Genomic DNA, 15,616 nt, shown 5'->3' on the forward strand with positions numbered 1-15,616 from the left:
AAAGTTGCAAAGGCATGTGCTGATTAGAATAAGAATGGGCAGTCGCGTGGCTCAGCTGGCACACAGCGAGGCCAGATGATAGATAAGCAGCTCCGGGCCTTCCCTCCCCCCCAACCCCCTTTTTCAAATCGCAAATCATCTGCTCCGGCCCTATCCTCGCCCCTCATTTCCATGACAATGGCCGTGTGTTTACCTGTGATCCCAGGACCGGCGGGGCATTCCTTTGTCTCCCGATGCGATTACCACAGCCAGCTGCTCTCCAACCCATCCCCGGGCAAATCCCGAAGTGGCCCCTATATGTGTTTTACCGATGGCACACGAGGAGAAAGTGAGCCCCCCCCTTCTTCCCCCCCCCACCCCGTTCCCCTGCGCTCCGCGTTTGTTTGGGTTTTCTCCCTGGTTCGTCTCCGACGAGATTTCGCTCGTGGGAAACCGCGAGGGATAAAATTGGCCGCTCGTGTGTGTGTGCTTTTCCAAAACGGGACGGATCGGGGTGCACATCCTTTAGGGGTACACGGAGGGAAGCGGGAAGCAGCGCCTGCTGTGAGACTCCGGAGACCTCATACAGGGCTCCCCGGCTCTTTCCCGTGCCTCAGGCCCTTGGGCTCCCTCCCTAGGAGAGATGCCTTCTCCAGGGTGCCCAGACTGCACGAAAGCCCACTTCCCAGCAACCCACCTATCTGCTGAAATCTCCTGCCTCACTTCTGCAGAAGGGATGTGGGGACAAATCACTGCATCTCCAGGGTCCACTTGGGTGCAGTTCAGTCCTACTGCAACAGAAGAAGCCTTTCTCCTTCTTAACCCCACGCTTGCTCCCCACCCCAGGAACTGGGAACTGTGTGAGGAGCACCCATGGTGCCTTCCAATTTGAGGAATAGCCAGGACAAACCTGAAGCCCCCATAGGGCTGGATCAGGCCTTCCCTGGTTCTGAGGCCATGCAATGGGAGGCATGAGCAGGCTGACATCGTGCAGACAGGGAAACTTATAGTACTTCTCAGAAGAGTGCTCTGCACGTTGGCAATGAGGCTCTTCTCAGCAGCAGTTCTTAATGCATTCACCATTTCACCTAAGGAAACCCCCTCTTGTCTTTTCACTGGTTTTACTTATCATCATTATAAGCCAGAACCCCAAAGAGTGTCTGCAAAGTGCTCCCCCAGGCCTGCTCCCTGCCTGCAGCCCTGCTCCCTGCGTGCCACTGTACTGTACCATGTTTCATGCATGAGGGGTTTTTCTGTCCCCTGAGGCCCCCATCCCTCCCCCCCACCCCCCACTCAGTGCACACACTGTGTGCTGGCTGCAGCGCAGAACCTGCTGCTAATAAACCTTGAGGGGGGTAGAGATGGGAGGGGGGGGAGCAGAGGGGGCAACAGTTTGGTTGTATGTTTGCAGGGCTCTCTGAGCCACTTCCAATTTGTGTTGTTTTTATTTCTTCCTGCATCTCTGCGCGGGGGAGAGGGCTTTTGCAGAAGGTGATTATGAGGCAGAGGATGGGTACGGATGGGGCGGGCCGTCCTTTTGGAAATGCTCTCCGCTTTTCTTAGAGCATCTGCCCGGAGACGAACAGATGTGGGCACCTGCGGTGACAGGCCACATATGCTCCGTCCTATTCACAGGCATTCAGACACAGCCACAATGGCCAGGCTTTGTGCACGCCGAGCCACCAAATATATTAATCTGCGCTCCCCAGAGCACCGCTCTGGTTAATTTTTCCCTGGCAATAACATCAGATCTCAGCCTTCCTCGCTCCCCTCCTTCGCCTGAGAACATGTGGAGCTATCCGGGCCCCACCTGTTGGCTGCGGGCAGAGGTGGGCATGCAGTGGGGACACGGAGCTCCCCGCACACCCCAAACATGGCAAATCCACCCCCACCTCACACAGCCGGCTCCCCCATGGGGTCCCAGAGGTCACTTTGTTGGTCAAACCCTGCTATTTGTCCCCGCAAACACCGGTCAACGAGCGGCGCAGATGCAAAATGGCATCAATCTCAGATGCAAGGCTGGGACTTTATTTTTTTAACCAAATCACTTCGCTGCCCGCCCTTGTCATCGCCCCCTCTCGAGTTTGTTTTGGGGCACAGTGTTTGGGGGACAGCAGGCCCGCGGACGAGTCCGAGACCCTTCCCATACCCCAGGTCGCCATTGTGATGCGAGCGGACCGCCGCAGCCGTCGGACGGCACCGCAGCCTCCCGATCCGCGGCTCCTCGGGCCCGGCCCGGCCGCTGCGCGCATGCGCGGCTCCGCCCTGGGAGAAGCGGAAGCGCCTGTTCGGGTCAGTGGTGGGGGCGCCGCGCAGTGCTGGTGGGGCGCTGGGGGGTGAAGGCGAGCGGAGTCCAGCTCCTGGCCGGCAGCATGCCCGCCCGCGGGAAGGGCTCGCTGCGCGGCGGGCTCGCGCCTCGACCGGGTTGCTCACTGTGCCCGGAGAGCGGCGAGGCCGCGGCGGGTGGCGGTGCGTGTGAGCGGGAAGTGGTGGGCTGTGCTGGGCTGTGCTCCTGGGGCGGAGTGCTGCTGGCTGCCCTTTGAGATGGGACGCGGGATTTCGTGGGCATAGCATGCGTGTCGTAGGTTGGGGGCTGGTAGAGGCCGTGGTGTAAGGATACTCAGAATCTTTGGGCCTATACAGCGCTTAGAGGGAAACTGGCTATTTTGGGTCATGGAGGATTTTTTTATTCCCCTCTAGTTCATGCACTTGGTAGCTTTGCAGCTAAAGTCAACTGAGACGTCTGTCTCACAAAAGTAACAAGCATCCAGCCTTCACTGCACAAAATACGTTTTCCTCTGTTAAGAAACGTAAGCATTCCAACATAAAGTGTTTTAGTCCTACTTCTTCGTGGATTGGACTAGATGATCTCCAGAGGTCCCTTCCAATCCCAGTGATTCTATGATCACTGTTGTGACCATAGCACAGTTGTGCTAAGGAATCCCTGACAGAAGCATTCTGGGCAGAATGTTTGCCTTCCCTTTTCAGACACTGAATGAATTAAACGTGGCTCCTCCTTAACGTGGACGTTTCTGTTTAGTGGTGGAACAGGGTGGGTGGAAGAATATAAAATCCTCAATTTTTTTAGTGACTTTTTCAGTAAACGTGTGTGGTCATGTTGAAATGGCACTAGCGGCCGATATTCTTGCTTATATGGCTGGCTGTTAACTGCCTCTTAATTAAACTAGGTCATTACTGGTCATGGAGATTTTTCTGATAGTGATGATAATAATATCATAGATTTGCATGAGGTCTTAGGCAAGAATATCTTCAGATACAGGTGTTAAAGGTGGGGAAAATGTCTCTTTCAGTTGCATATGGCATGGTATAGCTTGTAAGTTGTTTACTGCACTTCTTGCTCTAGCTGCATAGCTGCTGGGGACAGAGTCTGCACTGATTCCTAAATTTTTCTTGGACATGATGCGTTACTGCAGAAGTAAGACCTGCTATGGCTTTTTACATCTCTGCAGTGAGTTTGAAGGGTGAAGATCTTCACACCATTGCTAGGTCTCCATGGAAAGTGATAAAAAGAGATAACCTTCCAGGACTCAAATCATTCATAATCAGAAGCGTATCTTTCCTGGAAAGCAAATGGCTGGACTGTTAAGGGCACACAGGTATCACTGCAAGGAAGTAGCATCTCAGAGAAAGCAGTGCCCTACCTTGCATACTTGTACAGCAATGTGTGTGATTTATGCATGTTCCTTTCTGATTCTTCTAACAGTGATGTCTGTTGTATATTTCGAGATCTTATTACACGTGCATTTGTGTATTTCATCTTGCATTGAAGACTATGGCATTCAAAAGCTATATCTGAAAGGCATCTAAATATTTAAAACTTCAAGGGAGAAGAACTCAAAAATACCTGTAGAAATTTCCAATCGCAATACTTCTGAATTCAACTTTCTCCCTCCCCCCCCTTTTTTTTTTTCTTCTGTATATCACAGACATGTTTATTGCAATCATAGAATTGTTAAAATTGGAGAAGATCATCTAGTCCAACCATCCACCTACCACCAATATGCCCACTAAACCATGTCCCTAAGTACTGCATCTACCCTTTCCTTCAACACCTCCTGAGAGTGTGACTCCACCGCTTCCCTGGGCAGCTGTTTCTATGTAGCAATGTAATGCTCTGAAGACTACCTGTAACTGAATTGTCAGAGTGGCGTGAAAAACAAAACAAAAATTGTAGCTGATTAATTAAAACATAGTGAATATCTTCACTAACGGAAGAGGCATTCAACTTTTAAGTAAAATCAGCATAAAAGCAAATAGATCTTTTTGAGAATAGAGAACAAAGTGAAGCTCAATGAGAAAATCAACTTGTTTCTTCCAGTTTTCATTGCAAAGTCCTTTAAAATAGCATTGTGATAAAAAGCACATCTAATGTCAAAGCTGTGCCAAACTAATAATATGCCATGAGATTTCTGGAAACGAAGTGGAGGTCATCAATGGTTCTAATTTTATCCTGCGACTCTTTTTATGGAAGATATACGTTGGTTCATTTAGCATTCCAAATAAAGTTCTGCCACAGAAGTTGGAGACTGTGCTTCATTCTTTCGGCCGTTTGCAAATAGAAAATAGACTTATTCCAGTTTTAATTATTTAGTTTCTAGCCAGTGCTTGTGTATGTGTCTTTGAAAATAGGTTGACTCAAAATTGCTGTGCATGTTAGAGATCTCATTTAATAAAATAAATTAACTTCACTATCGGTGACAGTGAGATTTGTAGATTTACTGAGGGTAGGTAAGTCTGTAGTTCTTTAATGTGTCTTAAAACTTAATATTACGTCTCCAAATGACAGCATGGTGAAATGAATCAGAAAGTAAATCCAAAGCAAACTGGCGATACTGATAATGTCAAGGTGTTGCAACTGGTGCCACATTGATGGAGTACTGCCTGTAAACGCTGACAGCAGGTGACTAATTTGAGCAGTGAAGGTACAGGAGCAATTTCTGAAGTTATTCAGTATTTTTTTTCATCTGGCTACAAGATGTTAATGTATTTTTAGTATGAAAGTCAAGTCATTAATTCATGTGTTGCACACTGCCAGGTGAGATGCTGTAAGGCTTTTAATTGCATCTATATTTGTTTTTTTCTAGAAGTGTATACTTTTTATATTTAAGAGTGTTCTTCTGAAATTTTTGAAATCATACTTCTGAGAACATGTTGATAACTACAGTTTTTACTCATACAAAAAAAAAAAAAAAAAAAAAAAGCAGGGATAGAAAGCAAAACAAATCTGCTATATAGTCAGTCGGTGATGGGAAGAAAACTGGATGTGACACTTTAAAGGCCAGGATAAAAGAGCAAGCTATTAGCAAAAGCAGAAAAATTCTGTTCAATTTCTGAGCTGTTTTTTCAACTGTAGCATTTCTCAAAACTGCATTTTGGAACGGTGCTTTTATTTTTTTCCTTTCAGACTGCGGTGAGCTTCAGAAATCAACCATGGGCATTAAAGGTTTACAGGGATTTGTGGCGAGAGTTTGCCCTGACGCATGCAGAATGGTAGATCTGAAAGAGATGGCAGAAAAACACCGCGTCGATCATCCAGATGTCACGCCTGTTATTGTAGTAGATGCCATGAGTTGTGTTCGGCACTGGTACACACCAGAATCCTGGGTGTGTGGTGGCCAGTGGCGAGAGTACCTTACTGTTTTAGAGGATTTCATCGAAACTTTTAAAGCAGCTGGTATCGAGTTGGTGTTTTACTTTGATGGAGTGGTGGAAGAGAAAAAGAGAGATGAGTGGATCAAACGGAGGCAGCAGAATAACAAGGAAATAGCCAACCTATTTCAGTTTATCAAGACTCACAGGAAACAGCCGGGGAGAGGAATGTTCGTTCTTCCCTCAGCTTTGCCTACTTTTACACGGTTTGCTCTAAAGTCACTTGGTCAAAAAACAGTGTGCACATTGCAAGAGGCAGATTTTGAGGTGGCTGCATATGGTTTGCAGCATAACTGCATGGGAATTCTTGGGCAAGATAGTGACTACCTCATCTATAATACATCTCCCTATTTTTCCATTGAGAAGCTCTGCTTGGACAGACTAGTCACTGTTATGTACTCCAGAGAAGATCTTTGCCGTGCGCTAGGTCTTAATATGATGCACCTTCCTCTCTTTGCTTGTTTGCTTGGCAATGATGTTGTTCCTGAAAACATGCTGGAAGGCTTCTGGCATAAATGTTTAGTCATCTGTCCCTCCAGGAATAAGAGCTACAACAGAAGAACAAACATAATTCTAGCTGTAGCAAAATATATCTCCAAAATTCCGTGCATGTACAGCAGCCTGAAACACTTGGAAGATATGCTACCTCTGGGATCAGACAAGACATTACTTCACAGAGGAATGGAGTCCTATCTTTTGCCAGGGCAGCAGTCTCCATGGATTCCTCCTGATGCAAGAAATTTCAAAATGTTCTCAGGTCAAGAAGAAACACCCATGTGTCGAGATAAGGAAATCTTTCAGGTACTTTGGCTTCTAAAGCTTAATGGGCATTTCATTGTCGTGACTACTTAGTGAAAGCTGGTACTGAGTATGCTGATCCTATGTATTTAAATTAGAGCCATGATTAGAAGAGTTACATACTCAGGGCAGATGCAGCACATTTTAATTACGTTGTTTCTCTCTTTTTGAAGTATCAGACAGGTCAAATAATGGGAAGCAGCACATGTATGGGCCCACAGCTGGGCAAAGAGATGTGCTTTCCAAGTATTGTACAATGGAGTAACTTGCTTTTTGCTTTGAGAAGCTGCAGGTCAGATACAGCTGGTTAACGGTCTGCTTGGTTGTGCCTGGCACAGGCAAAGTACCAAAGGGGAGCTGTGCTAAGAATGCAGAAGTTGAAATTGCTTTCATGGAGGTGTTGGAAAAGCTTCCAATAAATCTATATTTCATGATTTTAGGACCACGCTCATTACTGTTCAGATACATAATGCACGGATGAACCAAAAGCAGAGGCCTGTTAATTCATAAAGGGCAGGTCTGCGTGAAGAAGTTTCACATATGGCTTCCTGCATGGGCAGAGATGCACTGGTGTTGGGTTGTGAAGAGGTACCATCTGCAGATTGGATATATTAATTAGGGTTGCCTGCCTGGCTAGTAGAAAACTGCTGCCAACACATGCACTGATCTTTACACCAACTGGGCTACATTGCATCTGAGTCTGTACAACAGTAGTAAGTTTAGAGTATAACTGCAAATGCATAGCAATTAAGAGATGTATTGAAGTTTAATTAAAAAAAAAAAAAGTCTAAAGGAGATGATAGAATTACTGTTACTCCCTGTTTTGTGAGATACATAGGGGCTTTAAAGAGAGATATTTTTTTTGTCTATATGTTACCTAGTTTCCTTTACAGCTGTTTTTCTGTTTCCTCCTTATATTACTGTCATGTAATCCTACAATGTACATTTTCCTTTTCAGAAAGCACTTAAAAGTTAAATTAAAACCTATGCAATGCTCATTTCAGCTAAACTGTAGGCATCTGGGTTTGATGTTAACCACACACAAATACAATACATGTAATTTTTCACTGTACTAGTTAAATAGAAGACACCATTGGAAAAAAAAACATCACTGCATCCTAATTAAATTTTGAAAAATACCGTTTCTGTTTGAAGTGCATGGAAAAATTAGGTAGAATGTAATCATCTATGTTGGATTACAGCCAGGACAATAGTAGTAATATCCTTACTCCTTAAGAGAACATATCATGTGGTATTTATGACAAGAGGTCATTATTTCTTGATCTTTCATTTTAAGGGTTGCAGTTCTCTAGCATTGTGCTGAGCTACTACTGTATGAAAATGTTAATGTTTAGAAGCTTCATTGAAGAACGCCTCACTGTTGCTGCATAAATCCTATGTTAAGCCAGTCACTGAGCCAAGGAAATTACAGTCAAAATTGAAGACATGTTAACTAGTCTTCTGCTTTTCTACAAGTGTTTAGATATTCGTATGTTGTGTGTGTGCTTTGTTTCATATTTTGGAATCTTTAAAATAATTCCATTTGCCCTGCACATTATATAAAATGCACATAACTGGCATGTTCAGCCCAGTTCCAAGTTCAAGGACATAACCTCTTGTTACCTCTTCCCTCGGGTTTGGTTTTGCTATATGTAAAAGCAGATTTGGGAGACTGCATTTTTTCCAGGGTAACCATAAGGATATTGTTATAAGAAAATGCTCTGTTGATTGTACAGAAGCCTACTGTTCATTTTGTGCTCATGTGTGCAGTTCTTTGGAAAGTATGACATTTCAGTTAAGTTAGTTTTGATCCATAATGAGCAAAGCTTGACTGCAGCTTTGAACTCCTGAGTTCCCATTCTGGCAGACGCTGGAATTCTGTGGAGACAGTGAGTTTCTCTGATCCGGCAATTTCCAGTGAAGGAGGCTGAGAGAGTTGTGTATATGCACAACCCCAGTCACATAGATAACATGACACGTAGGGAATGCTGAGCAGAGAAACTTCAGTGCCTCTCACCATTCAGTATGGATCCAAGAGAGTCTACTACTGGTACCCCGTGGAAATAATAGGTCTCATTCAACTGTTTGAGCACCCCTACAGTTTGGTTTGAGGTTGTGAAGTACCAAGTATGGCTGGTTCTGCCCTTGCCCAGTCTGGTTAGGTGCCTGAGAGCAACTCCGTTGCTTTTCCATGTAAGATGTTCCAGACCAGCAGTCCCTGTTGGTGCTCTCTAGGTACAGACGTGTCTGTACTCAGTGTGTGGTTAACCTGCAGTCTGGGCACTGCTGTGATTCTGCTTCTCAGCAAGTCTGGAGACCTTGTTTTCCTCACTGCAACAGACTATTTCTTAACCTGGGAGAAAAACTATTGCAAGGTAATAAGTAAAATTGCAAGGTAAAAAACTGTGGTGAGTTTAAGTGTTCCAGATTCACCACTGTGTAAACTACACAAACTCAATTACTCTTGGAAGAGTCTGGTGTAGTTCATCCTGAAATAGAATAAAAAGGTTGGGTTTTGTCATTATTTCACTTTTTTATTCTTTAAGTGCACATACCCTTTTTTGAGAGGGAAAGATGAGTGACTAATGGAGGGCAGTTCATTTTTCTACATCTGCATTCAGAATTAATTCTAGAAATGATTACACTTTAGAAGATGTCACTGAGAAACAACTACCAATTTTCAGAATTCAGGGAGAGACTAAAGAGAAGGGCAGTGATGAGTTCCCTGACAATCCCTATCCACAAAATGATACGTGTCTGAAAATATACTGTACTTCTTTTTTTAAAAGTTCTTGTTCCCTCCCAAACATTCTGTCTACTTCTCCTGATAAAGTACTGTGTCTTCCAGTAATTACTGCATTTATTTTTTTCTGTTTGATTGTTCTTACTTTTGAAGATAACGCCTTCTTTCTTTGAACAGTTAGCTAAAGAACATCACATCCGATCTGAAAATTATGCAATCTTCAATATCCTGAGTAATGGAGAGCTTGAGTGCAGCAACTCTTTGGAAGATGATTGTGATACAGAGATTCCTGGACAGGCACTCATCTATCGCCCTGCTCGTCAGCATATTTATTCTGTCTTGTTGGAATCAGAAGGAGGTAAGGTTGAGGCTCCTTACGCTACTATTCAAGCACACTTTAAAATCTGAAATCTTGAATTCATTGTTTCATTGGCTAATTCAGCATGGCATTTAGGATAAAAGCTGGGCAGCTGAAATGTACTTTGTGAGGAACCAACAAAAAAAACTTCACAAATTGTTTTTCTGCATGCTGCTAAATTTCAGTGCTTTTAAAGAGATGTTTTTAAAAGTATTTTCTTAAATGAGAAGTTATGGAAGTTGTTAATGATCAAAAGATTGAGCAAAACTGTGACGTTTAGGCCATTTTAAGAGTTTGAGAGGATACGAAGCCTTATTTTGCTTTAGAAAGTATAGCTCCTAGTGAATTAGCTTCAGCTGTAATATTATTCTGCGAAACAGTAATGCACTGTTGCCATTTTACCTTCTGTTGACTTTAAGTTTGCAATTTTAAGAACATTTGATAGGCAAATGTATTTATTGCAGTAATACAAACACAAGTAGTCATGCTGGTGATTATTAGTGCTTTTATCAATGTGGAAGAAAGTGAGATTTATTTATCCAGCGGTGTTAAGTAGATTCTGCAGTGGGTGTATCTGTGCTTTTATTCTACTTTAAGACACAGAATTATTTATGCTCTCAGTGGCTTTTAGGCAGTGACTTGAAAATTAACTGCATTGCAGTTTTATTCTTGTTAATATGTTGCTAATCACTTTACATTTTTATTAATGAAAGTGCAAAACTATCTACTTAATATTCGAAATTCAAAGCAAAGGCTTATATATTAAGTACCTGACTTCCTTCACCAACTGGAGTTTGAAGTCACCATAATAGGAAAAAAAAATTGGAAAAACTGAGTCAGAGTTTACACAGTCCTTTAGAGAGAATAACAAAAAGCTCAGCAGTAGCCATGCACATCTGTCATCTTTCATTTTTCGGCCTACTGCCTCTAAATTTTGTAGACAATTATAACTTGGTTGGGTTTTGTTTATTCCTCTACGCAGCAGGATGTTCATTGATGTTTTCAGAAACACCCCGACCCAAAACTTCCAATTAACAATTGTTGCTGCAAGATGGCAGGGTAGTGGGCAGATTTGCATCTGTGTTAGTTTTTTGTAGTACTCAGATGAAGTAGATCAGAATTGAAATGCAGAAACATTAATTTGGAATTCTAATGAATATGAAATTTGGACATGAAGGAGATTTTATTTTAAAAGAATTCTATTTTTTAAAATAAAACCACAGATAACACGTATTACTTGCTCTCAGTTCATGCTTCAAATTCCAGAAAAAAAATTCTGCAGTAGCTGAACACCCCCAGTCCTTACCTTTCCAAAAAGATACAAGGAATGTATCTGTATGGGTCCCATATTAAATCTGCATTTATTAATTTCGTGCATGTATTTACTAACTGCTATAACTATGTTGCTTTCCAGTATTTCATTGGTTGGTATTTTATTCCAGTGTATATTTGCTTCCAGAGCAAAAGTGTAGACCATTGATTAGTCTCTATAGAGATTTATAAGTAAATGTCCATGTTACTTTTTAATGAATTTCTTTCTAAAGCTACAAGGCAGTAACGTTCTCCACAAAGCAGAATCCTTTACCAGTTTTACTCAGATAAAGTCAATTATTTTTTGTAATTCAGTGAGAGGTAGAAGGGGGAGATGTAAACTACGCTGTATGCACATTGTCATATGATGTAGAATTACTTTGAATTAGCATTAAAATAAGAGCTTACTGGAAGGAATCAACCAATTAAGATAGTGCACATGGAGTCTGCTGCCATCATGAAAAACTGCCACTGTAGTTCACCCAAAACCAAGTTGGCTAACTACATGATGTTCCATTTTGCAGTTTGGATACTGGCCTCTTTGCAGTTCACAAATCTGCTTATTTAGTGTTTAAAATAGAGATAGCCAATATTTTGCAAAAGCAGTGATTGCAGTTTTATTTAAGAACAGGTGAAAATTATTTAAACTGCTTTGTCTACCTTGAAACAAGAAGCTCTTGTAAGTTTTGAATGTTTAAGTTGAGGTTTTTAAGTAGCCTAAGATACCCAAGAATCAACAGGAGCTGCGTATCATATCCTTTGAAATCACTTGCATAGAGTATGCCACTTTGCCTGAAGCCATAGTGTAATAAGCAGTGCCAGCTGAATTCTCTTGCACAGCCACTCATTTCAGTCCCTTTGCAACCTGACAGTTGTGCTGGTGCAGCTGTTTGTGATGCTACATGGTGACCTATATTGAGAAACTGAAAATAATCACTTTTTCCCCTCTTACTTTCTTGCAGTTGAGTAACTAACCTGGTTCTGTTTCCCTGTCCAGCTCTGTAGTCATGAACAGTTATGGTGAAGGAATGACAGGGAGTAGGAATGAATGAATCAGCTCTTACCTGAAAATGTGAGCAAGTGTGCTGGAAGAATTGCTCATGGAGCTATGACTTTGACTGTAATTTGGTGTATGGTGAGCACTTTTACTCTCTGAAATGTTACCAGAATCAGAGCCTTATTTTGACTCAGTGAAAATAAACAGGAGATTGATGGTGATCTTGACAATACACCATTTGTTGCCTATCTTTTTAAAAAATATATATAATTAATACTATTAGAGCTTCTTCTCATCATTGGGTTGAGTATTGTTTATAGTGATACATAAGCTGACAACTTCCAGTGTTGCTCTTAGAACAATTGTACTATTAGAAAAAATTACAGAGGAGGGAAAAACAACAGTAAGTAGTACAGCCAAGCTCTTTTGTGCACAAAGAATTCAGAACAAAGCCGACAGGTTTTGGCACAAGCTCAGTTCATGGAAATACCTGCACCAGTTGCAAGGTTATGTAATGTGGCCTGAACACGTGGCCAGCTCCTGGAAGTCCTGGCATCACTCCCAGTTCTAAGATTAGCAGCCAAGACTGACCATGCCATGTCAAAAACAGGCCATTAGGAGAATTTTTGCCAGTTACCACCAGGGATAGCTCAGTAGGGCTGTTGTTGCAGGTGTAGAGGAGCACAGAATTTCCAGCAGTCTCTAATTTTGGTGTTTTGCACATAACTAATTTTTTTTTTCTTTTACCTGCTAGGCAGACTTTTCATGATTCATTCAGAACCTATTTAAGCAGAGGAGCTGCTGTTGGTGATATTCTGTATATGCATTGTTGGGGGAAAAAATTTGAAAAGTTAAACCTTTTCTTTTTAATTTTCCCCTAGCAACAATTCCATGCCAGGAGGTTTGGCATTTATTAATCAAACCTCCATTTTGTTCTTGCTAGGTTAATGTACTGTGAATTTGCATGACTTGGGTTTTAGCTGTATTTATTTGGCATCTTATGAGAGCAGTCATATATTTCTGTTACTAAGGATTATAGCAATGAAAAGCACTGAGCTGATGTGAAGCTGCATAGATTAAAAAGATGATACTGTAAGTTTGACACTATTTTCTGTTTTTACTGTACTTGAGCTCAATGGGTGATGTACAAATAGTATTTCACTAGCATTTGGAATCAAGTGACATTTTGATGTTTTGTGAGTTGTGGAGCTTTGTGGCTCCCCCAGCTTCCCTCAGCAAAGTTTTGTATTTCCATGTTCCTGCTGTCTTCTTAACTTCTCTTAACTTCTCACATCCACAGCATTCCATCATGCAATATGTTGTGTTCTCAAGTATGTCCCTTATTGTCTGTTGCTCTCCACAGATCCTGTCTGTCTTTTTATTCAGCTCTATTTCTTCCATAGCTATTTGCCATCTTGATTTGAGGTGGAAAAGGTAACTTCGCTTCCCTGCCTTTCTTTCAGTTGGTGCCCTGATAGGATCCTCTTGTCTGCCAAGTCACTGTCTTCGTGAAATGTTTTGCAATTTCATACAGTTGAAATCTTTTGTACTCTTCCATCTTGAGGTGGAAAAGAACTGTGGGTCCATCGATTAATTAAAAGACAGGCATCTTAATTGTATAAGCCTTGCTTCCTTAAGAAGCCAGGCTGAAACCTGGGAGTTTGAACAAGCTGAATGTATTGAATAAATCAGAGTAATTTACTTAATAACCCTTAAAACAGAATGCTTTGTGAAAGTGACTTTGGGATATTAAATTTGAAGCTTTTCTTAATGAAATAACATTGTCATAGGTAGTGATTTGTAATCAAGATGTGAAACTATTCATGTACTGGAATACTCAGTTTAATGTGTTTGTTTTCCCTACTGAAGGAATTTTTCATTGTATTCTTTGTATCAGCAATTTTCAAACAATTAAGCATCCTAAGCACAGATGTAGGCCTGTCCTTCGCAATTCAGCTGCCAACTCTTCAGTTTATTGGGAGCTTGCACTGTAGGTCCACGGTTAAGGAAGAAAGAAGAAGCAGGGCAGTAAAATGTTTTGTCATGTTCTTTTCTTCTTCCATAACCCTGAGACTAGCCCCATATCTGAGGGATTTTATGCCAGCAGTCATTTTCTGCATGGAACTATGGACAAGGTCAGGAAACAGCTTCCCTTGGATTTTAAATGTGAACTCAACTTTACAAGTAGGTATGGGGTAGAGAGTGTGTTGCTCAAAAGTAGAGAAACTTTTTAAGTAAAGAAACACCTTAGTCTTTACATGGGATGGTGAGGTACGGTTGGGGTTTGAGGGCTAACAAGCCACTTGAGCTATTAGACATAAATCATCTTTTTATACCAGATAAAGATTGGGAACAATGGCATCTAAAAGCTCTGCATCTTGCTGTGGTGTGACTCCGCTGCTGTGAGCTTTCAAATAGATAGTTAAAGCCTCCTATAAAATTTTATCTTTATAGGCATGGGAAACATCAGGTCAAGTTGAGAAGAGAACCGTGTTGAGGACTGGCTGCATATGTGGCCCTGTGAGGTTGAGGTAGCTCATGCAGGTCCCTAAGCTACACCAAATGCCTCCACAGCTGCCTGAACTGCCTTAGAATAGGAGGGCCTAAAATTGGATGAAAGATGTTGTAGAATGTTTTTCACTGACTTTTTCATTTGTATTTCTGACTGTAATTCCCAGGTCAAAACACCGCATTTATTGTGCATAATAAAAACTCTCTTCACTTGTCCTGATGGTTTGTCATAAAGATAGTAAAATTAATTTTTCTTGCTTGGTTTGTTTTTAAAGAAGCTGAACAAACATGTCATTATGAAGTACTTTCTATTACTTAGAATCCTTACCACCACTCTTTATTTTACACAATTGTCAGTACTTGCACTTCTCTTACTCACCCAATTCTGTCTATTTTTAGATGGAGCCTGTCCTATGGTAAAAGAGTGGTTTGTCTATTGTGGAAATCCTCTACAGGAGCCAGACCTGATACAACCTGTGCAGCCCTCTATTCCAGGTAGGATGAAATAGTGTTTAAATCTGAAATAGTGACATCACTGAAATCAGGTTAGAAGACATCAGACATCCGAAGACATCATCAGACATGATATCCAAAGTAGTTGTGGAAATCTGTGAGCTAAACTAAAAATGCTGTATGCCTATAATTGCTTCCATTTGCCCTGTGTAATTATAAGAGGATTCAGCTTTGAGCTATATCTTATTATTGTGTCTTGTGGAACTCAGTGCTAATTCAGACATTTATTCTAAAATGCAAACAATTCCTTAAATGTTTTAAATACTGCTCTGAGGCCACAATAAGTAGTGTGCGGGGCTGTAATTAAAATTCTCCTGTGGAGCTGAGAGAATGAGTTAATGAGACTGGTGGAGACTATGGCAATTTTAGACCACCTGAACTCAGAAAAGAGAACCCAGTTTTCAGCAGAAGTGCAGTGGGGCTACCTGTTTTTGTGTGGTGTCTTTCACTGTCTTAAGTACTGGGTGTTCTGTATGTTCATACCATCTTTCCTTTGGTAAAATATGTATTCTTGAGCACTCCGTGAAATCATTATTATGAGAGATGTGTTCATGGGGAAGGATACTTTAATTAAAAGATTGGGCACTCATCTCTTTATCACTAAACTGTATCATGCTATACTCTATATACTCTCTCTATATATATACTAACACTATATATAAGTCTAGCATAGGAAGTAAACAGTACTATATCATTTTTGGTTCTTTTTGTTTGTTTGTTTTTGAGAGGGAAAATT

The 15,616-nt window shown here is 41.6% G+C and overlaps 1 protein-coding gene across 2 annotated transcripts in view; it reads left to right on the forward strand.

Moving 5' to 3' along the window:
• FAM120B (family with sequence similarity 120B) overlaps positions 1-15,616 on the forward strand; it is a 57,761-nt gene that overhangs the window by 6,892 nt on the left and 35,253 nt on the right. The window contains exons 1-4 of one of the 2 annotated variants that reach the window (XM_052673766.1): positions 2,231-2,271; positions 5,405-6,450; positions 9,368-9,548; positions 14,767-14,862. In XM_052673766.1, the coding sequence (XP_052529726.1) occupies positions 5,431-6,450; positions 9,368-9,548; positions 14,767-14,862 (1,297 nt within the window). In that variant the 5' untranslated portion in view covers positions 2,231-2,271; positions 5,405-5,430. Of the gene's footprint in view, positions 1-2,230; positions 2,272-5,404; positions 6,451-9,367; positions 9,549-14,766; positions 14,863-15,616 lie in introns of those variants that run through there. The other variant, XM_052673776.1, reaches the window with a different exon arrangement.

Source organism: Tympanuchus pallidicinctus, unplaced genomic scaffold (assembly GCF_026119805.1).
Source record: "Tympanuchus pallidicinctus isolate F22 unplaced genomic scaffold, pur_lepc_1.0 scaffold1, whole genome shotgun sequence".
In the NCBI taxonomy this organism is placed as follows: domain Eukaryota; kingdom Metazoa; phylum Chordata; class Aves; order Galliformes; family Phasianidae; genus Tympanuchus; species Tympanuchus pallidicinctus.